Raw genomic sequence first — 26,576 nt, forward strand, 5'->3', positions numbered from 1 at the left:
TGTTTTAGCAACCTGGAGGGAGTTGCACTATAATTTAAAAAGGCTGATTCCAGTATTCATACACATAATATGCTTATTTTCGACTGCTTTTGGGACAATTAAAACATTACAAATAAGATAATTGAATAACATAAATACAATTTGAATATATAAAATACAAATTAAGAATAATATAATTTCTTGTCGGATAATATAGATCTTTATGGAGGGAAATGCAATGTAAAAAATAAATAATAGTTAGTTAATAACACATTGCATTTTCTTTATAAAAACCACAAAATATAATACTTTTTTTGGTGTCTGGTCAAAGTTTCCTGAAGGTAGAGAGGTGTGTTTTTGAGGACTGGACTCACAACCATAGTATTTTTTAAATCCTCGCTACAGCCCTGAACTACTAATCAGTGGTGGAAGAAGAACTCAGATATTTTACTAAAGTAAAAGTAGCCAAACTACAGTGTAAAAATCCTCCTGCATTTAAAATATTACTTAAATAAAAGTACAAAATTAGTGTTTAGCATCAACATACTTAAAGTACCAAAAAGAAGTACTCATCATGCAGAATGGCCCATCTCAGAATCATATAGTGTATATTATATTATTGGATATATATATATAAGTGTATACATCACTTCAGTGTTGCACTTGGAAAAGGTGGGGCTTATTTTAGTTACTGTATATACTGCTGTGTAGCCTAACCAATAATAATAATAATAATAATAATAATAATACATAATCATTTAACAGTTAATTCATATTTGGTATTAATAATCTAAATCTGCAAAGCAGCTAGTAACTAAAGCTATCAAATAAATGTATTGGAATAAAAGTACTAGATGATCTTATATTCCACCACCTGCTATTAATGATAATATAATCATTCTTACATCATCATTATCATCATCATCGTCATCATTTCTAACCTTTATCATGTGTTCTCCATCCTATAAACCTCATGTACTGTATCTCAGAGGTTCAGCTTGGTTGTTACCGGTATTTTGTCCGACAGAAATTGAACGCATCATCACTTCCTCTCTCCCAAGCCGCGCCTGGTTTCCTCTCGGTGGGACAGGGGGGGCTGACCGACGGACGGACGACAGCCCATCAGCAGAAAAAAACACCATGTGAAGAAAAACTATATAAAAAGGGACACGAAAAACAAACTTGCGAGGGTGAGAACCTATTTACCCGTCTCGACACAACGCGGTCAGCGTTTCTAACGGCTCAGCAGAGAACGAATGGACAGAGCGCGAGAGGAGCAGGACAGTCTCACCTACGGTACGAGCCAACCGTCCGACCGTTTACATTGTGTCTGCCTGTCAGCCGTTGGGGATGGTACAGGATTCACCGGGTGAAACAGTCAGTTGTGGTTTTTGTTTTCTTGTTAAAAAGCTCCCAACACATACATTGGTTGATTTGTGTGTGTGTCCAAGCTAATGTTTTAAAGTTGTATGCAGTGTGTCGCTAACGTTGCTTGTCAGTAAGTTAACTGTCAAAGTGGAGAAAAGCCGCTGTTATCAAAACCAGAATCTGTTTTAATATTTCTAACTTAGCCTTACTGTGTAACTTGTGTCATATGTTATCCTTTAGGCTTCTCTTTTGTGCCGATATGTCGGTGATAGACTAACCAGGCAGTACCCTTAAAATATAGGCTAGTGTTTCTTTATCGTCAAGAAAAGTGGAAGGAGTCAATTTACCCAAAACCAGCCCATTAATCAACATAAGTAAGTCCATTAATCAATGAGGGACAACTCACTCACTATAAGTGTGGTAGTCTCGTAGTAAGAGTGGTGACAGCGCTGTTTCACCTTCACGTTTTGAGTTAATGTAGGAAACACGTGGCTTAATGTTTTGTTACACTGCCAATATCTATTTCATATTAAGTACATGATGATTTTACAGCTGAGGAATGTGTGAGGGTCTGTCCCGCTTTAACTCCAGTGTTTCCCCTCACATCTGTTTGATATCCAGTAGCTCTGAAATTAGGAAAATATGAGAAAGAGGGAGGCAATGAGTGCGCACCCCTTGGTTATTCAGAAATACACGAGGTCCTTGAGCAGATGTGCAGCCTTCTGATGAGTGTGCTTTCCAAAAGTTGATAGCCCCAAGGTGAGTAAATCCACAACTCTTTATGCTTCTGACAGGCTAGTTAGAAGCAGGGGAGCAGGACCGGCTTTGCTCTTTTTATGGTCAGGAATGTGTTTAAAAACATGAGCCTGAGATATAAAGACAAGTGCCTGGGGATCATCTCATCACAGGGCTGCCTCTGAGTCTGTCTGATGCAGGGCACAGGCTGCTGTTGGGCTCAGCTTATACTGTGGCCTACTAAATCACTGAGCCCTTGTTGCGCAGCCCTTCATTGTACATTGCTTTGTTTATGAGTTAAAGTGGTTTGTTGTGCTCTGGGCTGAAATGATGACAAATTGTCTTGGCAAGACAATGGTCTGTTGTGTGAGTGTGTGAGTCCGTTTGTGTGTGTGAAGCACTGATACGCACTCAAATGATTTAAAGTGTGAAAGTCATCACTTTTAGGGTGTCTTTGTTTTAAAGGTGCCCATTTTAGACAGTTGTTGCAGTTTTGCACTTTTAACAACCTCTTAAAACGAGTTGGTCATTCATCAAGTCACGTGGCTAGAATCTGACACTTGAAAGCTTGAACTTGCTGACTTTTTGTTTATGTAGTAGCAAGCTGTAATGTCATTACAATGGTACAGGGTGTTTTTGCTAAAGAAAAGCGCCATTTAAGTCTTTTTTTCTGCAGTGTAATTTCCTTTACGCCTGCGGTTTGAGTGTGCAGGTGTGTGTCCATATGGCCTTTCTATGTGCGTCTGTGTGTGTGTGTGTCCATGGCTTCAGATCACTTTGTGCTACCTCCTCAAGTTGTGTGTGTGTGTGGACAGGCTCGAGCTGGCGCACTCTCCTCCTTCTCTACTGTAATTCGTGCCATCTGTTTTTTCTGTTTTAACAAAGTCTAAGGAATGTTGCGATCCATTATTCACCTCCTGCGTTGCTGTGGACAAGAGCAGCCAATGTCACTCTGTCCGAGCCAAACCAGCCAGGGGATTAGCTTACTGTTTCTCAGTAAAGACTGTCTTGTTAAGACCCACACCCAGGATCTTTTCCAGGAGTGAGATGGTCGAAGGGTTATTGCCTGTTTTCCCCAGAATCAGCCCTTTTTCGTCCTTCACCTCATACTGTTAACTCTCATTTTATGTGCTCTTTTAGTGTCTTCTTCCTCCTTCCTGACCTCTTCTGTCTGACCTCCTTTTTTTTTTTTTCGTCTCATCCACTTAATTTTACTATTTTACCAACTTCTACCTACAATTTATGCTTTAAACTGTGTGTTATTGAAATACCTTTACTGATAACAAATGAATCTGTTTCACAGGCTACCTTCAAATAAAAATTAAGATTTAAGATCGTGCAAAGGAACATCTAGTTGTAGTCTTTTAGTACCCCATAAAACATCCTCAGTGAATCTTCATTGTCATGTTTCTCCTCTCAGGTAGCAGTCACGTATACCATGCCGACAAGTGATGGCCCCAGCCGCTTCCCGGTCTTTGTGGCCCCACCCCACAACAACCACCAGAGGTCTCCAGGTTATGTCCCCGGGCGGGTGGCTCCAGTCCGCTCGGCACCACCTGCCAAAGCTCCACCGCCTCCACCGATGAAACCTCACGGCCCCCCGCCAGAGCGACGAGCCACTTTCAACCTGTCAGAGGAGAACCAGCGTAGGGAGCGTACTAGGAACCTCCAGCAAAGAAAGAACACATTTATCTGTTTTGGAGTGTCGATGGGGGCTTTCTTCCTCACCCTCATTCTCGTCCTTAGTCTCACAAGTGGAGAAGTGTTAGACGGTCAGTATTACGAATTTACACTTTATGTAACCTATGGCTTCTCAACTTGCTGCACATGTATTCCCTGCTGTTTGTAACATCTGTGTATATCCCCTGTCTAATGAGAAGCATGAGGTTCTATAATTAGTCACTGATTGGTAATGTTTGCAGAGAATTGTCCGGACCACAACCTATCCCTTAGTAGCTGGAACCCAGGCCACCAACCACAGAAGGCTGTGATCGTCAGGAGGGGACATTTCCTTCGATTGGATGCTTCTGCCACCTTTCATACACTAACCATCCAGTCCGGAGGTAAGCACATCAATGTGCATGGCTTGTTAAGAAGCATTTTGAGTTGCGACTGTGAATTGTCCCAATTGATATCTTATCTTTATTGATGAGTGGATGTAACATACAGCACACAATAATTCAAAAATAACTCTTGTTTTTCACTGCCTCTTCACAGGTCAGGTCGTTTTTGCAGACAACGCTGAAGGCTCCAAAAACATAACCTTGAGAACTCGTCACATCCTTATAGAAGACGGTGGAGCCCTTCACATCGGTGCGCCTAAATGTCGCTACCGTTCTCGCGCCACCATTGCCCTTGTGGGTCGTTCTGACGACAAGGCAGTGCCTGAAGTGCCTGGTATGGGCCGCAAGTTCATAGGCGTCATGAGCGGTGGGACTCTGGAGCTACATGGTACTGAGAGAGTTTCCTGGTCTCTGCTGACCCGAAGTGTCCCGGCCTCAGGTCTCGTCACAGGGAGTTATGCCTTCCAGCGGAACTTCAGCAGAGGCATCAACTTGCGCGTGGTGGACCAGGACACCGCTGCTGTGCTGTTCTCTGAACGCTACGACACACATGACTCTCGTAATGACAGCCGGCAGCTCACCCAGCTGCTGCGGACCCTGCCGGAGGGCCGCATTGTGACTCTGGCTATAGGAGACTCGGCTGTCAAAAGTCTTCTGGATGAAACTAAGAAAGCCATTGAAGAGAAGCTTGGCAGCAGCTTTGTATATGATCTCAAATACAGGTAAATAGTGCCAATTTATATATCGAGTGTCAGTTTATATATGTGCGAGTGGGTTTGTGTTGCAGAATGTGCCAGCTCTTGGCGAGTTTGTGTTGGTTCTCCATGGTTTGTTGTCTGTACAACTGTTTGGGAGGGCTTTGGTTAGTCTTAGTCTCCTGGGGCTGATAGACATTTAATGTGTTTTTGTTTAACCACTCAAGTAAGACTCCTCACTTTTTTGGACTGAGCAGTATTTTGTACCCTGGAAAATGTCCTCTTTCATGTATCTTTCTTTTTATTTGGGATGTTCCCTTGAATTGTTCTCAGTTATTCCATTTCCTGTTTCCAGTGTTTCCGCTATATGATGCTCTGCCAGAAAAGGAAGCACATACAGGATAATAGGGTTACGGTCAGAGTATTCAGGATTTGTGCAAAATGTGGCGATTCAGGAGATTTTATATCTGTCGTGCAAAAGACAGAATAACACTTGAGGTTTGAGTGTCGCCCTATTAACATGTGCTAATGCTGAAAGAATTAGATATCAACTTTACATGACATTAGATCTTCTGTTACCGCAACTCAAACATTTGTTTCAATTAAAAAAGTGTGTAGCATTATACTTATGATTTATTTGTAGCTCAGCCTGGTTTGGTCCTTGGTTGACTGAAAAGCCAAGTTCTACGCCAGATTCTCCAGTGTCACATTTCGCCTAGGGCGGTGGGTGCCAAGTCTTCAACAAATCCCCTCAAATGGATCAAACGACGCGCTGCATATGTTTAGAGGTGTGTGTGTGTGTGTGTGTGTGTGTGTGAGTGTGTCTGTGTGTGTACCAATACATTAACAATGTGCACTCTATTATCATGTCACATATGATCAGAGTGGAGATTTTTATACTTGCTTTCTGTGGAGATGCTCGTGGTAGGAGGAATAACGTAGTGCACATTTACAAGAGAGCATGCAGTTTCATGTCTCGTTAAAGTCACATAATGTTAGGCTTGGCGATGTTATGCTGAAAGAGTCGGGTTGTAAAGGCAGGTGACCTATAGGATTGTGTGTAATGATGAAGTGGAGATAAGTTTATGACCTGTTATGGTGTGTTGCAGAAAAAACTGCAGGGAATGTAGCTGAAACCAATTTGTGGAGTTTGTTTTTAAAAAAAAAGATTTTGCATTAGCTGTAACACTATTCCTAGCTGGGTGTGTATCATATCCCTTGTGATCTCTATGTTATACTAGCACATTCCCCAAACACCTGTGAATTTATATAGGCTATTCTCAGGGGGGTCGGCCATTCTCCCTGCCACAGATACTTGAAAGTGTTGACTCCTGCCTCGTGCCCGTTGACCCCTCTGCCTCTAATCTTTGTCTCTCAGGAGAGCAATCACACACTTAAACACACGTTCATGCTGGTCTGTAGTGAATTCACCTCTTGCATCCACACGTTTGCTGTTTCCGGTAAGACAATGAGGTTGTTAAAATGCGGGTGGACATCAAATCAAGGATGTGGCAAAAGGAAAAAAGTGAAACAAGCACTCAGTGGCTGTAATGAGTGGATCCCCAGATGGATCCTGTTTGTGTACCAGTGGGGTGTACAGTGACATGGCGCAGGGGCTCTTTCATCTACAACAAGAAGAGTTTAGGTTGTGATTATGCCAATGGAAGCAATTATTATGACCAGAGACAGATATTAACACGGGCGTGTTGGAGTTGATAGCATCACAAACTACTGTTAATACTCACTTTGATTTATCTTCTGTGATTTCATAAATCCCAAAAAAATTCTCCAAGGATTATATTCAGCGCTTTACTGCTTTTTTTTTTTTATTATGTTCAAAATGTGCAGTGAAGATCAGCATGTGAGGCATACAAGCCAGAGTCGCTGGCATTACTCCAGATCCATCATTGTAAAGTAAAGCTGAATTTGGGATCGCTTACTGTATGTGGGAAAAGGCCAAGCAATGCCTCAGTGGAAATAAGAGACGTCTGCTGAGATAATTTTCCTCGAGTGGATCAGAATGTACAGCTGACAGATATGGTCCATATGTTAAATGATGTGAGAAGGTCATATTAGTCAGGGTCAGATTGTGTTGATAAAGCATTTAAAGGTCATGCTAGAGTTTAGAACAATGTTCCTAAAATATTATTATCTCCGTGAATGTCAAAAAGCCTTTAAGAATGTTTGGACTCATTCAGCTACTGGACAACACAAAAGCAATAAGTCCTTCTTAAAAAGCTAAGGACATGCAAGTCTCTGTACACTGTCAAGCTTCTCAATCCCTTTTTGCCATCCACACCCTCAAGCTCCTCCACTCAAATGATTTCAGCCTCTCGTTCTTATTTAAAATACATTTCTTGACATTCCTGATTTATAAGATAGTGTGCAATGGAGGGAGAAGGGAGGATTTGGAGCAAAAGTAATAACTTGGATTTGAATTAAGTTTAGGATGTGGCAGGTACGCCCCTTATTCCTCTGAGACGAGCAGTATGAACACCCTTCCTGAAATCCCCTGTTCTTATTTTAATAATTCCTTGACTTCTCTTATATCCTTCCTTTAGTTTTCCAGCTCTTCGTTTTTATTATTACATGACATTAACTCTGATATTCAGTCGCCCCATCCTAACCTGCTTCAGGCTCTTCCCAGGCATTTGCTCTGCCTACAGGGCATTACACTAGTGACTACTTTAATCTCTTTTTCAGGTACCCTGTGTAAGTGTCTGTTATCATCCGTGGTGTATGGTCTTAGTGAAAGACGTTAATGTGTCTTTATCTCAATGCCTGACACACACAGACACTCGAATACCTTTTATAAACCTTTTTATTATGCAGTTCAGGTCACACTTTTTATCCGACTAGCTGTCGTATCTGTAAGATATTTTGTAAAGTGGATTTTAAGACTTGTCCTCTAGTTGTGGTTCTGTCTGTAGCTACTGCAGTTACCATCACCTTTCAGTGGCTTATCGTGATGGTTAGGGTTGTCCGTCACAAATAATGGGTCATGTTTGGTGAAAGTTATATTCACAATAATAGAATGTTATGCGTGCATGCAAGTGTGAGCCAGGTAGAAGATGTAAATTGTGACGTTATAATGAACCAGTAATGACTGTTAACAGTGGCTTTGCTGTAACTTTCAGCTCCAGTTTAAGGTCATACATTTCATCATCCAAAGAGAATCTGTGGAAAACTAAGGCCTGACTCCCTGTCCTCTGTCTCTATCCCGCTTTTCTCTTCATCCCGCTGGTCTCTTCAGGCAGGCGTGGGCTTTGGTCTCGGTGGTGGGTGGTGGTAACGCTTCGTGCTCAGAGGACGTCAGGGAACATGAAAACCACGACACAGGAGGGAAAGCTCTGGCAAGACAGAACTTCACCACCGTGGACGGAGTGGGCTTCTCGGTCACCGCCTACAGCGAGTGGAAGAATGGTGAGCTTGTGACGGTATCAACTTCAAACCAGTTTGAACATGTTGACAGCAATTACAAATTAGATGGCGATCGGTCATTTATTTTAGTGCTTAGTTTATGCCTTGGGTCATTTTGTGTAGGTTGTCTAAGTTTAATGCTATATGTCTGTAGTCATGTACAATAATAATACGCTGTTCAAGTGAAATGGATAGGTTTCTCTAGCTTTGAATTGGTAAAGAGTTTGCAGGAAGGTGACAGGTTGGGGAGTGAGGTTTACCTCATGCTAACTGCTTAACGGATCAATCATCTGAACATGAAAGACATTCTTGTGCCTGAGTGGGTGACGGTGGTTTTGTGACCATGGCGTTAGGACAAATACCAGGTCTTTAGGTGTGTGTACCCGCTCTCTTTATTTATTGCGGCCATGCAATAAATAAAGCTCAACTTTACTGTGGAACATAAAGTGTAAAGAGAGTTTCCTGGGATTGTCTAACTGTCTTTACATTATTATGTCTGTGGATATTGCCCACAGCGGGACAATATTAATAACTGCTGTAAACATTTAATTAAAACATTTTTTCTCACAGTGGTTATTGAGCTCTTCAGAAGCCAGAATCTAAATTGCTATTTAATGTAAATAAATGACTTCACTATGCATGCAGTACTGCAGAAAAATTACAATTTTTAAAAATCTTTTGTACCCTGTGATCCTCGTGTAGTTCAACAGATGGGACTAACCTTGGTGTAATATTATTTTTCCTATAGTTATGGAAACATTTAAGTCCACATGAGGAGATTTGTTTTTGTTCTTACTTAAAGAGAACCTTCGTAAGATCTTTCATGGCTAGGTGTGTTGAAGATAATAAAAAGCCATCAGGACTCCGATCTATACTATTTTAGTTTCTTGTCCTTTATGTATCTTTTAAATTAAGTGCTATTCCCCCCCCCCCCCCCCCCCCCTTCCCCTCAGGTTTCCCCATCTCAGGCTTCCAGGTGGATGCTGTGGATCAGGTGGTGCTGAACCTGCAGGATGAAGTGCAGCAGACCTGGCAACCCGGGGATCAGATTGTAATTGCCAGCACAGACTACTCCATGCACCAGGCTGAAGAGTTTACCTTGTTGCCCTGCTCTCACTGCAGCAGCAGGCAGGTCAGGATACAAGGTGAGAGTTTTTGTGTGTGTGTTGTGTGCAATGTGAAAATAGGTCTGGTTGCCCTGGCTGTGTCAGTGTGTGTCCTCCGAGAGCCCACTCCTTTCAAGTGTGTGGATTGTAGTCTGACTTCAGTTTTGCACTGCATTGTTACCATTTTGAGCAAAAATAGTTCCTGTAAAATGTGTTTAGGACATAGAAAAAAAGGAAACGATATGGGAAGTACAGTACAGTCATATTTTATATCAGAAAGCTTATGAGACCTGGACATGGAAGATTTTACACTTATTGGTCATAGTCAATAAATGTGATTACCAGATTTGCTACTAATCCTAAAGTCCAGAGAGATCTAATTTCCTGTTCAGCTGTTATGGTAATGTTAGATTGGAGAAGGCTAAAAAGAAATTGCCAGCTTATGATTTCATCGTAACCTCGTTTTATAATAACCACAGTGGTTGTACGGGTTTATATACATCGCCTCTGCTTCACATCCTCCTACGTTCTTCTGCTCCTCTAATGTCTTCTCTACCTATCAGTTAGTTCTTATCCATCTCTCTATCAAACATGTTTCCTGATCTCGTTCCTCTGTTGTCAACAAACGCCAACTCCCTTCCTGAAGAGAAGGGTGTGTGTGTGTGTGTCTAGTGTTTGTGTTGCTGCCAGTGGCCGTGAGGAAGGGCTGAGCAGCTGGAGTACTGCTGTGCGTTATCATTGGCAGCCGCACCCTGTGGGTACGGGTACTTTCTGCATCGTCAAAGAGCTGATTTATTTTGTGTTTCATATGAATTTGATTACTTTTGCTTTTACATGTCTATTATTTTGGTTGGTTGGTTTTAGGGCATGGGTAGTTGTTTATGTTTGACTGTGTGCTGCTAGGCATACTTCCTGTGGTTGACAGTTGGACGCCCACCTTTTTTGCCAGAAATAAAATACCTTAGTTTAGTTTAAATGCCACTTCCTATTTCAACATTTTATATTAAGCTGGTATTTTAGTAAAAAGGTTTGTGTGTATGACCTGAAAAAGGTTCCACATGACTTGGAAGCCAAATTGTGTTACATTATTCAGCCAAATGTAATTAGTTTCCTCCAGTGTTCATGTGCTTTTCTGCTTTATTTGCAAGAGGTGGAATACAGTGTTTGACATTTGTAATCATAATAAGTAATGACTTGCGCCTCTTCCAGGTTTGGTCCAATTGTGCACCAGATCTTTCTGTAACATGTCACTTAGTTGTAGCATATGACCAAGAATCTACCGGTCTGTTCTGCCCAGGGAAGCCTCAATACAACCATGTTGGAGAGATCATAGATGGGGTCGACATGCGTGGTGAAGTAGCTCTGCTCTCCAGAAACATTCTCATCTACGGAGAAATGGAAAACTTGTGCTACGGAAACAACGCATGCCAGTTCTACAGCCACGACACCTATGGAGGCCACATCAAGGTGTGTGTGTATGTGTGTGTTTATAGCACAGGCCCTTGTTTAAGCTATACTTAATGTCTGTATTTGCTGATGTTTATGTCTGCATGTTTCAGAATGACTTTTCATGCTCATTTAAGGTTGCTGTGGCTGCACTAATCAGCGTGACAGTTTCCATACTGCAGAGCTAAAGTGTTCATACATTCTATATTTAAATGCTCCCTAAATGAGAGGGGTTATTCATGTTCCTAGTTCAGTTTCTGCAAAGCACTACTACTTCTCTCATTCTCTGTTTTTCTCTTCTCTGTCTCTACATGTCAAGCTCTTATTTTTATATAAAAGATAAATAAATCTGAAGAAACGCATAAGACATCAGACAGATAAGTGTCAAACGGGGCCATAACTCAAGCGTCATATCCATCCTGACCTACATGGGTCTCTATATAAGCAATGAGTTCACTGTAATTTGATTAATGATGGTCTGATTTCATTCACTTTGGTGGCAAATACACAATAACATTCCTTAGGCTCTATGTAAGTGACCCCCTTGTGCTAAACAAAATAAAAACTCTTTGCTTTTTACTTTCCACAAGTTTTTACTACATTAACTGTCTCCAACTAAAACACATTCACTTATATTACACAATCTGCCTCTAAAATGAGTCCCAACCCCTAAACACATAGCACTCAACATTCAGTGCATATTTTCTCAATCCATTTGTCACACAACTCCAAACTGGACATGGACATGTCAGTCAGTTGTGTTAATATGTATGTATATATGCATGCAAGAACTCATGCATATGCATGTCTTTGCATGGATGTACTGTTTATACAGCAATTATTTATATCTTGAGGCATCATGTACAGCGTATATACTGTAGAAAAAATTAAGTTCTGCTTGTCTGTGTGTGTATCTGTGTGTGTGGGGGGGCAAGAGTTACAGTTAGCTGCAAGCATTGGCCAATACCTCCTTAATAGGAACCAGACTCTGCATAATGCCATGCCCACAAAAAGACCTCATAGAGAGTATTGTTACATTGGATTATTTATTGATTCATGTTTAACTGTATTTGCTCCCCAGTTTATTAGGACTAAAACTGGGGAGTTTAGCATGTGAGTTTAGTTTTAATTTGTGCTTTTATACCTCCCATAAACTATTTATCTAGAGGATGATCAGTGGTTTTGGTGCAGTTTGACTCACTGGAGCATAATACCAACAGAGCTAAAGTTCATATCCCAGTGGGATCATAGACACACACAGAGAATTATACTGTACACCTAAACCTTTCATTGGGCTCAGAGTGAGTAGACAGTGAGCCTACTTTTGTGGCATCCACAAGACCAGGGTGATTTACTTTAGCGGTATATAATAGCTCATTGTTCTTGCTTGATTTTAAAATCACCCTTTCTTTTGTGACTCATCCTTTACTCTGGCCTTTTTCTCTCTCCCACACTGGTAGATCTTTGGTAACTTCTCATCAGTGCATCTGTCCCACGTGGAGCTGAAGAACATGGGCCAGCAGGGCGAGCATGGTCGTTACCCCCTCCACTTCCACATGTGCGGGGATGTGGACCAGAGGGGAGGCTACCGGGAGCCCACCTATGTAGACGGACTCTCCATACATCATTCCTTCTCCCGCTGCCTCACCATTCACGCCACCAACGGTTTGCTGGTGAGTAACATACCAGAGTGATTTGTCTACAAGTCTCTTTGGAAAGAGATACAATAGTTTACTATTAGTCTCTTTCTTTGGACAAATGTAAATGTTTTTATGTACTTGCTAGATAAATTCAATTATTAGACATGTTCACCCGAGACAACTGCAAAATCCCTGTGTCTGTGGGTGTGAGTTATGCTCCCTCTTGACGTCAAACAGTGATGGGTTAACATTTGTCCTTGAAGCCATAGGATTGAAAGGTATCGTCCCGTCTGCATCAAGGAAATGGAATTTACAAAGTTTTGGAGAACATTGTTTGACTGCTGTTTTTCCTGTTTCCCTTCTGGCACAATGGGCGTGTGAAAATTGTCTCATTATATATCTTCTTCGACAGCTCTCTTGACACCGTCATTCTCTGCATGGGCTTCAAATGGGTTAAAAGAAATGGTCCTAGTAGGAAACTGTCAGGAATTTAAAGTATTTACAGAGGTTGTACTGTATTTTCCTGTGGCTCGTTGAGGATTCCAAGATTGACACATTGTTTTTAGCTTTCTTGTAGATTTTATCCATTAGGTGTAAACAACCTCAAGAACTCTGCTCTAAAAATCCTCATTGGGCTCTTTCTCATTTTTAACATCTTGTGGTTTTCTTTCTTTGACCTAGGTGAAGAACACTGTAGGCTATGACACCTTGGGTCACTGTTTCTTCCTTGAGGATGGGATCGAGCAGCGTAACACTTTCTACCACAACCTCGGACTGCTTACTAGACCCGGGACTCTGCTGCCCACTGACCGCAACGAGACCATGTGCACAAGCATCAAGGACAAAGTCTACAAGGGCTACACGCCCTCACCCAGCACAGAGTGCAAGTAAGACATTAGGAGAATGACTCTATGTGTCTCTGGTTGGAGATATGAGCAAACTGATGGAAGACAGCAGTTTCTGCACCATCGTAAAGCATGTCTATAAATAGTTACGGCGCATTGATTAACATCGACTGCAAGTCATGGACTTAGTTTTTTCTACTTTACGATACTGTGAAGTTATAACGTGTGGGTGTAACAAACAATTATTCACCAGTGTTTATGCTGTTTATGTGTTCACACACCCGTCACAGTGACTTTAGTAGTTTTGACAGCTTTTAACATCTGCCACAGATCCATAACTGCTCTGTAAGTACACACAGGTTAAAATGATTATCTCAGAAACATCAACACATTACACTTACATTGTTGTTTTTACTTTACAATATGTTATCCTATTGTTGTAGTCATATATAGGTAATGCAGACTTTCTGAATCACCATCATGTTCACATGTTTAGCACTGTAGAGAAAGAGGCTCTTTCTCAGTGTCATTTAATATAAAATGTCTAAACCATCCAACAGCTGCATTCCAGAGACTCTGGGATCTTGTTAGGCATAAGACTGAGGATAATTGTAATGACAGATAATATTAGGATCACTGCAAAGGCACCTGAGAGCTGCGAATAAGCCACAATCTTGACTGTAAAGTAGCTTGATATGTAGGGAGGGAAAGATGGTAGAAACTGAGCCTTATCTTTGAAACCACTGACCAAGGGGGCCAAATGATTTGTGCCACTGACTTCCACACTGACATTAAAGTATTTTAATCTCGGTCAAGAGTCTGTGTGGGAAACCTGGAGATAGTGCAGACATACTCTGAAAGAAGACAGAAGGTCCATGTCCATGTGAAAGAGATACTGTAGTTAGTATAAGTGTGTGCGAGAGATATTGGCAGGGTGGTTTTATCCATGCAATAACAACCTCTACTCTCCACGGGATGTTTTTATGTCGTAGAAAGAACAAGAAAAGTGCCTCTGTGAGAGAAGCAGCAAGTCCTGTTTCCAGTAGTTTCAGTGTGTGTGTGTATGTGTGTGTTTTGGCAGAGCTGTCCCTGTCCAGGGTTTATGTTGGAGAGGTGGATAATGGAGGGAATTCAAAAGATCAAGGGATTCTTTGATCTCTGTCTTCTTCTTATTAGTCATAGTCTCTGTTATGCCAAGGAACTGTCTTTTTTAATATATTCTTCTGCATGCATGTCTGTGTGTGCTTTCCAGGGCAGTTTCAACATTCTGGATCGCCAACCCCAACAACAATCTCATCAGCAATGCAGCTGCTGGTTCTCAGGTAATACCCTTAGAGTTATGTAAGGAAACTGCTTCAACTTTTTAAAATTGATTAATAAAAATGAGTGATCAACGAGGAGAGCCCCATATTCATTTATGATATGTAGTATATTATGTGAACTTTGCACAAGGAAAATTGCTCATAACAAATTGATCCGTCAATAAAATAGGATTTAACAGGGTTTAGTGTCTGATAGGAGGGGTGTAATAACACCGTGGGACAAGATGGAAGCTGAGGATCCCTCATCCTGTCTCTTTTTCATTTTGCACAAACTGTCCTGGAGGTCCACTGGGGAGGGCTGTGTACTAAATATCGGTGATGGTCTGCTTGTGATAATTAGGTTGTCTTTCTATATCTATTGAACTGTAAACTTCAATGAACTATTGAGCTCATGTGAACTCCTACACCTGGTTTATTATTTCTGTGGGGCTTGAGCCACATGTAGTAGGACATCCTTCCCGGTTCTGCGTATTGGTTTTGTATGTTACTTCAACGCTCCACCTACGGATGATTTGTGTACGAGCCCAGATAATGAAATTCCTGCTGCTGCCCAGCCGTACCATAAACATGATCTATCAACTCATCTCTCTTCCTTCCTGTTCCAGGATGCTGGCATATGGTTTGTGTTCCACAGCGCTTCCACTGGAGACTCTCATGGGCTGGTACCAGAGACCAAAGCAGAGCTCACTCCCTTGGGGATTTTTTACAACAACCGCGTACACTCCAACTTTAAGGTATCATCACTGTAGCTTACCGTTGAGCTTTCTTTTTATTATAATGGTGTTGCCTCAAATCAGTGTGTGCTTTCTCTTCTTTATACAGCTCAGTTAGTATTCAAGGCTCCAAACGTCTCAGTGTTGTCTCCGTCTGCTTCAATGTTTTATATCGACAAGAGAAATACCGTATTTATAACTTGTTAAAAAGCATTGCACATAATCCTCTGCTTATTCACTTGGTTCATGCCAAAAAGAGACATGGACATACACACACACACACACACACACTCACACAAGTAGGCTCTACAATAGTGCTCTGTTGTGTAATGACAGAAGTCGGGCAGGTGAACTGTAAGTTCTTTGTTCAGTCCGACCACAGCAGCCTCTCTTATAGAGGAAGGAGCCCAGAGGTTTAAGACTATACCTCTCTTATACCACAGGACCAACTCCGAGCATAGGTTTCCATATACATGAGACATACAGGCGTTTAACATTTTTCCTATAAATTATTTTACAATTCATTTTCTAAACATGCGAAACTAATCCATACATTATGGACTATGTAAATATACATTATGTTTTTATACACATTATAAATTACTCCCAGGAATTCTGTTTGCCACCTTTTTATTTCTGCAGCACCCTGTACAGCATTGACTCTAGCACTCTGTTGGCCTGGGATTTAAATTTAGTACATTTATTATTGCCTCAGGTCCCACACAGTAAAATATACTAGTAGTCTTGTTTATGTCAGTTTAACAGAAATAGATGTGTGGCACATCTTGGATCTCAAACTATGGTTTTAGAGAACATTTGGTGTTTTACTGTAATCATACTTTCATCTTCCTAGGCAGGGCTGTTCATTGATAAAGGAGTGAAGACCACCAATGCTAGCGCTGCCGACCCCCGGGAATACCTTGTGTCTAGATAACAGTGCCAGGTGTGTATGTGGGTGCAACCGTGTGTGCAATAGCATTTTACATTTTGAAGAAGTACAGTCTTTTATGTGTAAAGAGATATTAATTGATAGAGCTTTTTATTAATATGTTAGACATCTCAAGTAGTTAGTTGCTAGTGTATGGTTAGTGACTTCCACCTGACTAGTATACTAACAGCTCGATACTGTTCATGTTTTTGCAAAAAAGTGCATAACTGTGCAGGAGGGGGCTATAGTGTGTGATCATATGCATCATGGTGTACAGTTACACTATGTAAATAATATGGTGTTCGTGGTTTACTAATGTGCTTGTTGAATGCCACTATCAATAAGGGTTTGTGAATTCAGTTATTTATAGCCCCCTGCTGAATATCTTCTAGGATTTGGCCATTGACTGGGATAGATAGATGGCTTTACACTCTGTTTCTGCATTTTAGTGAAAGGTCTGTCAGGTTTGTGTTGACAGAGAAAACAAGGCTTCACAGATAGAGTTTCCACTCCTTACCCAAATACAGCCCTCAACTAGACGGAAAAAATTTTGTGTGTCCGCTGAGACTGCTGGCTAAGCTCTGTGCATGTGTATGTGTGCAGAGGTGTGAGGGGGAGGATTTAAAATGTTAAAATCTGTACTCAGAATTAATCCTTCATGAGAGAGAGAGAGAGAGAGAGGGAGATTGGATATTGATGGTTCCCAAATAATTCCTTCTGGTTTATGTGACCTTTTTTGTCTCTCGCCACATTCAGGTTAATATTTCCCCCTTGACCAACACTTTGGTCCTTGACATGGTATTTTACAAACTAGCAGACAGATTTCCATAAGATTTGTGGATATTCATGGTATCCAGAGCATGATATCTGATGTTGAAGGAGAGCTCTGAGACGCTGAGCTCTGTCCATTTTTGGAAGACTACAAATCTCCTTTTCAGTTTGTACACAAGATATTTCCTAATCTAATAGGAGGATGGTCATACACTTTTCCAGGCACATTCATGCCCCCAAGGGGGATGGACCCTTTTTGTATTTAATGACACAGTGTCCTACATTACATTAGTGTGCATTGTGGGAGGCAATGAGCATTGAAGCCTTCAGTCTCTAGAGTTCACAGTGGGGATTTAGACTTTTAGTCTGGTTATAAATTAGTTCTGCGCAGATTTATAGTATGATGACATTATGATTATCAGGTCCATTAGTCACCCGGAACCCTCCAGAAGTAAAGTGCGAGTGCGAGTGCGAGTAATAATAGAAATGTGCGTGTCTACATGTGTGTTTGTCAGATTCCGACCACACCAGAATGCTGACCCGAGCCAACCGCGGGTTGCGGCAGTCATTGACACGCTGATCTCCTTCAAGAACAATGACTTAGGAGCGTGGATACGGGGAGGTGACATCATCATCCAGGACTCTGGGTGAGAAGATTCATGGGGAGGAACTGAGGACTGGAATGTTTCTGATGAGAAATGAAAAGGATTGTGTCACCACAAAATCTAAACTGCCATGATGGAAATTTATGATGGCAATACGATGTGGTAATCCCACCGCATCCCACCCAGTTCTGTGAACACATCATCCACAGTTTGGGAGGAATTCAACTAAGCGTTGATTGACATTTCTGTTTTTAGTTATGTACCTGCCATATTTTTAAGCACAAACAACATTATAGGGGAGAAAACTAGTAAGACAAGACTATTGTTGGTAATGACCTACAGTTATGTTTCTTATTTTGTAACCTAGGGAGGTCATCATTATCTGGACAGGCTCATGGTATTTCTATAACAGAAAGTTGTAAGACTAACATATTTATTTGTATCTTTCTCCGAACAGATTTGCAGACAATGGAGTGGGGTTGTCTTTTGCCAGGTGTGTGCTTCTGAATCACTCTGCTTCTAGCAGTGTTATGATTTCATTCAGCCATATTTGCCTTTCCCTGCAAGGTGAACTTGCTCCGTATCTATCAATGATTTGAAACTGAGCAAAGAGCAGACACTGTGTCACAAGCATCTCTTTCTTGACATGCACTTTTTTCTCCTTTTCTTTCATCCCTAAACAAAAAAGTAAAAACTTATTTCTATATTCTAAATTCTCCAGTGATGGCAGCTACCCTAAGGATGAAGGCTCTAGCCAGGAGGTGACGCAGTCTCTGTTTGTGGGTGAAAGCCGAAACAGAGGGACCAATGGAGGACAGAATAAATACTGGGGTTTAGGAGGGACTGATGCAAAGACGAGGACACTGCCTAGAAACAGGTGAGGGGGAGCAAACAGGGAGGGATAAGAAGGAAGGAAAGAGATATGTGTGGAATTGAGGGGAAATCCGGTGGTGGCAACGTAGAAAGGGATAACTCATTGTAGCATTTGATTACGTAAGAGAGCTTCCTTTATTTCTCTTGTTTCTATCATTTTGAGTTTTTAATCATCTTTGGAAGGGAACCTATGTAGATCTCACCATGTAGTGCTCCCATTGAAGGGTAAACAAAACAGATGTTTCTCACTGACAGTGACTTAGAAAGGACTTCCATTAAGTTTATAGAGTCTCTGCATGCTGTAATACCATGTAGGACTAAGTGGACAGTCCTAATGACACCAGAGTGTTGGGCTTCATGTCCCCTCAGGGGTTCTTTCTGTCTTTCTCTGTCATTACAACGGTTGTTATATAAGAGGAGAGCTACACATACAAGAGACTGGCTATTAGAAGCCTTTTTTTAGTCTCAAGAACTCGGCTTTATGCCATCTTGTAACCACTGTCACCACTGTGTACAACTTTACAGCCATTTTACAGGCTTTCTGACCGCACCGTGACATCTGGCTCAGTCAGGATGTCTGTAGTCATCGCGGTTACTGCTGTTTTTTGCCAGAGAGAAGATATTTCCACTAAAAAGGATGGATCACTTTAATTAAAGTTTCATTAATAGCAATCCCATAAGACTTAAATCCATGTCTAATGGAAAGTAAACTGAAAGATTCAGGGAAAACATTAGTAAATTCTCACTTAATTATTATCCAAGTCTTAATTTAACCAACCTGACTTTTCCCATACATAGAATTATTGTTATTTATGGCACTAGTTTGTACCGGGAAAAGTTCATGGTTTTTAACTATGATTCTCTTTACTAAGAATTAGTGGTTTGTTTTTTCTTAGCTCAAAGCCCATATGACTAAGAATGATGATGCATGTCATGTCTGAGGCAGTCCTGCTCCCTCGTGAGCTCATGGCCTAGCTGACATTTCTTGGAATTTTTATTAACATGTTCCTCTGAAACTCCTTTAAAATCTGTATTTTCTCCCATTTGTTCATAGCTGTCATTTGTCTTACCTAATCATGGATTATTCCCTCTCCACTGTAGGACGTTCCCAATCCGAGGTTTCCAGATGTATGATGGTCCGGTGCGGCTTACACAGTGTACATTTCGTGGATACATCCCCACACCAGAGCGTTATACCAGCGCTGTGGGATTCAACCTGAAGAACACCTGGCAGCTCACCCCACGAAACAATCTGTCCCAGCTCAACTTTCAGTCCACTGTGAGTAAACATCTATTTTTGACATCTAAGCACACTATACAGTTACTGTTTTTAATATTAGAAATGTAGAGACAACATGCAGTGCGATACATGACGCTGGTAACACTGAGGGTCAACACAGACCTCTCTGTAGGACGCAGTCCGACACTACGCTTACATACATTATATCTACAGTGTTAAAGCATATTGTGCCTTGTTTCAATTGTCATCTCGTTTTAATAAGCTTGTAATAGCAGGTGTAGGTTTCACGCCCAGCATGTCTTATCTGACCATATAAGTTGGTCATGTGACTGTCAGGTCTGAGGCAGTTGTTTCTTCCTCTTCCTCTTTATCAATGCTTATTATATTGTTGTGTTTTTTTCTGGCACTGCAGATTCACTGCTGTTGGTAAAACAGTAGTTGTAAACTGGATTGACAGATTATTTATTTCTCTCAGTTTTTACCTTTTTTACCCCGCTATGTGTCCACCCTCTTGGTACGCTAGGTCTGACGGTTTCCTCTAAGGCACTTTTCTCCTACTTGTTCTTCAGCCCTATAACCATCCTCTCGTATTGATTAGGTCACAGCTCTGATCAGAGTCATTGAGTTGGCAGTTATTTGAAGCACAGATTGTAGCGAAGGAAAGGGGACCCCCTTTCAGAGTCAGGCGTGTGGAGAAACGATTGTAAATCACTGCTGCCATCTTGTGGTGGTATAGTACAGTGCACTGCCTTTACTTAAATGTGGCAGTTAAAGAGCAATGGACAAGTCTTTGACCCCCCCTATAGCGTTTCCAACCGTATTGCTTTCCTCATAGCCTACTACTACCGACACATTTAGCGGCCTTTAGGGAAAAAAAAAGACATTTAATTAAATATATTATACATTTCAGTTCATTCCCAAAGCTGCTCAGAGTAATCTCAGTTCACGGCTCTTCTACCAACAGCACGGCTTCTCTCCCTCTCCTCTTGTTCCTCTTGTGCAACCAACACAACCACTAAGCTTAATGAAAATGAATGTGTGATGAAGTCAGCAACATGCAAATGTTGACTTTTAGTGACTTTTGGAGCTTGTGCTAGCTACTTTCATTGAAAAAGAGTTGGCAACGCTGCACAGGACACACTGCTTTTTCTTTGAACATTTCTGTGCCGTAAATCGAGCCTTCATTTTCCCAGGAGATCGTAGCCGGAGACAGACAGAACTGCTTCGTGAAAGTGTGACTTATAGGGAACAAATATAAACACTTATGTGATACATAGTGCTAAAATAAATATGGTGGCATTCACAACACTCTTTGCAAATAACATCCTCAGGTTGGTCTGCGAACGTTCTTTGGCCGCCCGGGGCAGTGGTTTGAAGAGAACGACCTGGACGGAGACAAAAACTCCATCTTTCACGATGTGGACGGGTCAGTAACAGGCTACACAGACACCTACGTCGGCAGAGCAGACAATTACCTGATCCAACATCCTGACTGTGTGAACATGTCCCAGTGGAGTGGAGTGATCTGCAGTGGCCGCTACTCTCAGGTACAGCATGTCAGGGTCTACACTTCCTTCTAATGTAAAATGTGCACTCTTCCTGACTTTTGCACACCACCACATCCTCTACTCCAGGGGTCACTAACAGGCGGACCGCGGTCCGAGTCCGGACCCAGACGCCGACCTATCCGGACCCGAACCTATAATCAATACATTATTAAGGGATTTTCAATTTTGATGGGGCGCTTCTATTATAACCGGCGCAGCTTTTTTCGTCTTGTTCAGGAAACTCACAGACCAATTACATGCGAGTTAAGCCATCCCACGTGATGCTACTCAGCCAATCACATCTGTGCATTCCAACCGGCAAACATTGCGACTCTGAATACAGACAGATGAGAGGTGAGAGGCGAGAGACAGATGGAAAGACGAGTTAGCTGATACAGGGAGAGAAGACTGAGAGAAACACAGACGAAGAGACGAGTGAGCGGCAGACAGGGAGAGAACAATAACTACTCATGGCGCTCTCCAAGAACAGAAAAGTCAACAGAGCTTTCAACCCAGAATGGACTCATTCATGTTCATCCTTCCCACTGGAGCACAACACCAGCGTCTCATATGCTCAGAGACCGTGGTGCTTCATTAACAGTGGTGATGTGAAACGCCACTATGAGGCAAAGCACAACGTTCTTGACCAAACATACCCACTCAAGTCTGAACTGAGGGCACAGAAAATAAGCACTCAGAGCCCAATGTGATTTTGATTTGTGACAAAATAAAGCAAACAGGCCACCTGTCATCATCATCAGCCACAGAGAGCAGTTTAACCCAGGATGTGCTAGCCTGGGTTAAACTGTTCAAGTGTTAAGATGTGTTGAGATTTATTCTAATATTGGTTGAGAGTTAAATCAAGATGTGAAACAGTTAAAGAAAAAGGGAAATTCAAGCTGCTGCTGCACTTTATTTTATGTTTCTAAGATTAAGCACTTTATTTTAAGATGCACAATTATTCAAAAGCAATTTTATTTATTTTCTCAATTTTATTTTTAAATGCAGCCCGAGAAGCACACTATACATATCTACAGTATTATATATATATAGATATATAGATATATAGATATATAGCTACTTGGCTACTTCAATATATCTCACACTAATTCATAACGCAAGTTACACATTATGACGCTCCGGACCTTTGCTCGCGGACATTTTCTCTAACTGGACCGCTTAGAGTTTTAGTTGAATACCCCTGCTCTACTCCTTCAGGTTTATATCCAGACCCAGGGAGCCCCCAACCTCAGTTTATCCATCAGCAGAGATGAATACCCTGATGCTCCTCTGGTACTGAGGGGGATTAACAGCCAGGGGGCGCTGTCTCAGCAGTACCAGCCCATCCTGATGATGAGCAAGAGCTACTCTCTGCACTGGAGTGGATCTGCGCCCAGAGAGGTGGTCCTCTCCCTCATCAACTTTGACAAGTGGGTAACACAAGTCAGCAGCGTATTATATATGCGTGTGCTGCAAGTCATGGGATTTCTGCAATTTTAATAAGAAAATGAGGATACATTTATCTCCCTGAGAAAGCCATGAAACTACATTAAATTGGTGTTTCATGGTTCATTAGTTTTAAATGGTTTCTGGAGAACCCCTGTGTTATGTAATGTCTCTCTCTTTCTCCCACTCAGAGATGACTGGGCGTTGGTGGGACTCTGTTACCCATCAGACACCACATTTCAGATCATGGCCGACATCAATGATAGACAAAGCAACACCTTTGATGACCTCACAGACTACGGCACTGTGACATCCCTTGCAGAGCTGGAGAAGAGGCCGATGGAGAGGAAGTACTTCTTTGACCGACCTGTTGGGTGAGAACAAACCAAATCCAATCCTCTCTATTGCATTATGCTCAAAAAGAAGGAGAACGTTAAGTTTTGAGACATGGTTTTTAATCCTGACTTGCATTGACCTACAAAGGCCAACCTTCTCACACTGCATATTTCTCCTGTTCTCCTCCCATCATACCCAGCTTGTTGTGGTTCTACCTTCGGGCCCGGCATGGTCGTGACGGTCACAGCTACTGTTCAGCAAAAGGCTGCGAAAGAGTGAAAGTCTTGGCCACCACGTCCTCCAAACAGACCTGTAACTGTACAGCCAGGGCCTACCCCAAGTACTCCAAGACACCCTCTGCAGTGGTACCTATGCCGGCCCTCAATGCACAACCCTGCAAAGGCTGTGGTGCTAAAAAGGTATGTGTTGCTACATTTAAAATGATTTCCATCTGCTTAAAACACAAGCCACCACTGCTGACCAATGTGTCTCCGTCTCAGCTTGTGTTTTCCAGTGAGCCATGGACCTTCTACCTCCAGACACAAGTCAAGTCTCTCAGCAGCAAAGAGCAGCAGAGAGGAGATGACAGCTCCTTTATCATTGTGAGCATGCCAGGCCTTGAATACAAAAACAAATCCAAACATTACATTACAACTTATCTATATGTCTTGAACTTGTGAATCAGAGATTACATAACGTTTTTTCTTTCTTTTCGGTCACATGTCAGGTGAATGAGGTGACCATGCCCTTCTCTCAGGATGGGTATTTCCTGGTCTCTGTGGATGCCTGCTCTGGGAAGGTCACCAAGAACACCTCATTTGCCAAGATGGACACCAAGATGGAACAGTACCTAAAAACTGGAATGCCAAAGAGGTGAGCTGGGGGAAATAAGATGACACTTCTAACACCACTACACATTTACATTTCTAAAATAGACATACAGCAGTATCAAAATCTGGGAAAAACTTTTCTATTTAGTTTAATATACAGAAGTCCTGAAAACGAGAGCTATGCACATTCTTGCTTACTTTACAGACCTGTTTTTTCCCCCAGGTCTATTGTGCTCATGGCAACGCGAGGTCAGCCAGAAGGCCTGGTTAGTGTAGCACCATATCTGGTCTCCTTTGGAATGGCCAAAGCTGCTGATCTGCGCAGTAAAGGTTAGTGACAAGCTTACAAATGTTTTCCCTTTCTTTGTCTGTCTAGTTATTGTATTTTCTTTCTCATACACTTTTATTGCTACATCTCACCGCAGAGAGTCTGGCACTTTGGGGGTTCCAGGGCGGTTCTTCACCCCCTCCTTGGGTCTCGCTACAAGCCGGGCAGGGGGATGAGTTCCTGGGGCTGCAGGAGCGGTACTTGCCTCTTGGTTTGGAGGCATACGGCTGTACCCCACCTGCAGCTCAAACACGCAAAGACTTGGAGCTACTCAAGACAGCCACGGGACTACAATGACCAATGTGAACTATACAACTCAACTACCCAGAACACTCTTGCACACAGATACACAAACACACACAACCAGCTTATGAATGTGAACTGCTGAACCTTTAATTTATTAACAATGGCAAAGATGTTTACCAATTTAGAGTGGGGAAGAAGGTATGTTTAATGACGTGGGGTGAATATTTTTTTGATTTTTGTGTGTGTGTGTGTGTGTGTGTGTGTGTGTGTGTGTGTGTGTGTGTGTGTGTTTGTGTGTGTGTTTTGCGCGTATGTTTGTGTAAGTTTGCCTTGGGGCTGTTGAGTCAATGCACTTTTTCTTTTAAAGACGCAACTTGCCTTACCAGCCAAAGTGATCACATGGAGCTTTTTAATAACTCTGTAGTTTATCTTGGAACAGAAAAACAAACCCAAAGCAACCTTTAACATTTACCTACCAATCTTATTATTTATTATGTAGCAAATGAAAACCGAATGAATTGAATTCATTCATAAAACCGAACACAGTGCATTAGATACACACAGGCAGGAAGGAAATTATGACAATAAATCGCATTGTCCCTGAAATGACACCGTGTTCGATTGGAACAGAGAATTAAACAAGATGGATTAGATGAGCTCAGGTCAAAGGGAAATAATGAAAATAAATGCCATTCCATCTGATAAATAAACAGCAATATTAAGCCAAAAAAGAACATGTTAAAACAAGCCATAATCATGTTAATATTTAAAGTGATTATATAGACCTATGGTAGTTTGCAGTAAAATGACAATATTGCCTTTGTAACATACACAAATGCCTACTACACATACTATGTAGGCTATTATTCTCTTTCCAACAATCCTCACACATCTTACTTTCATTTTGATTTCTGTAACAACTGAATCTTTGACTGGAAAACCTCCTCTGATCATCGTGCAGCTGTACAACTAAAGACTTTAAGCACCTTTTCCTATGGATTCCTACATGGACTTACTGGATCTTTTATCTCATATTTTTTTATTTATCTCTTCACAGCGATGGTGTTTCAAGTGTCGCCACATGTGCAGCACAACTATCTATATATCTATATATAGATATATAGATATAACTTTTCTTTTTTTGTTGTTTTCTTAAACATAATTGAATGTTTTACCTTTCATCTGCCTCATTCATGACCGTTTCATGTGCATTATTGCCAGAACCGTGTTTGGATAGAATACAGGGTGACTTTTTAGAGTTGGCACCCTGCAAAGCTGCAACATGCATACAGATCATATACCAGCCGAAAGGTATAAGGCTTTATTTTGAGGCCTACAGTATGTAATCTTTTAATAGGGTGTTTCGATGTGATCAGGGCTCCCCCACTGAGCAGTGATAATTACGTGTGTGTGTGTGTTGTGTTGTGTGTTTGTGTGTGTGTGTGTGTGTGTGTGTGTGTGTGTGAGTATATGACTGACCATGTGAGACAGAGAACCTCTGGAGGACAATGACCTTGTTGCCTTTTAACCACTCTACTGTTAAAAAGAGCAAAAGAACGAGAAATAAATATTTCCAGCCCTTGCCTTTTGTTCAACTGAAGCTTTGAAGATGCACAACCGGAGAGTTCTTATTGTTTCAATTAGAAGTGAGCTTTGTAAATAATGTGTTTAATGTTAGAACTCAAACTGTAATAGAAATGTCAAACAGGTTGTCAATAGTGTGTGTATTTACTGTGTGTTTGATTGTTGTCATTTGAAAAAAATTAAGCCGATTCTTTCAACGTGGAAAACTCAGCATTTGTTATGAAATTGCCAATTGAATAAACATTTATGCTTTGTGATAAAATCAGGCAAAGTTTTTATACGTGCTGTGTTTCGCATCAGTTATACAATTGTACCACTAGAGGGCAGCCAAGTATTCTTAAGGAATCAAATCCACACTTTCATAATCTGAGATGCTGAAATTAAGTCAGTACAGTAAATTGTGACAGTGTGTGGATTAAAAAGTACGACCTGTATATGTTTGTAGTATGTATCTTCTGAAATGATATTAAAATGGTCAGTTTTTCCAGCTACAGGTAGCTTTTAGTACAC

General features: G+C 41.5%; 1 protein-coding gene across 1 annotated transcript; it reads left to right on the forward strand.

Annotated features, from left to right (window-relative positions):
• The first annotated feature begins 1,035 nt into the window (after positions 1-1,035).
• Positions 1,036-26,553, forward strand: cemip2 (cell migration inducing hyaluronidase 2). Its single transcript, XM_029440182.1, is given in 25 exon segments — positions 1,036-1,356; positions 3,503-3,854; positions 4,005-4,145; positions 4,300-4,867; positions 8,094-8,263; positions 9,214-9,405; positions 10,664-10,833; positions 12,273-12,485; positions 13,134-13,339; positions 14,550-14,619; positions 15,225-15,353; positions 16,186-16,251; positions 16,253-16,275; positions 17,547-17,678; positions 18,094-18,129; positions 18,358-18,513; positions 19,611-19,788; positions 21,081-21,296; positions 22,515-22,726; positions 22,934-23,116; positions 23,278-23,497; positions 23,579-23,680; positions 23,806-23,951; positions 24,132-24,238; positions 24,334-26,553. Coding segments are annotated over 25 exon segments (4,215 nt in total). The 5' UTR covers positions 1,036-1,329; the 3' UTR covers positions 24,534-26,553.
• Positions 26,554-26,576: the final 23 nt, after the last annotated feature.

Source organism: Cottoperca gobio, chromosome 9, assembly GCF_900634415.1.
Source record: "Cottoperca gobio chromosome 9, fCotGob3.1, whole genome shotgun sequence".
Taxonomy (NCBI): Eukaryota; Metazoa; Chordata; class Actinopteri; order Perciformes; family Bovichtidae; genus Cottoperca; species Cottoperca gobio.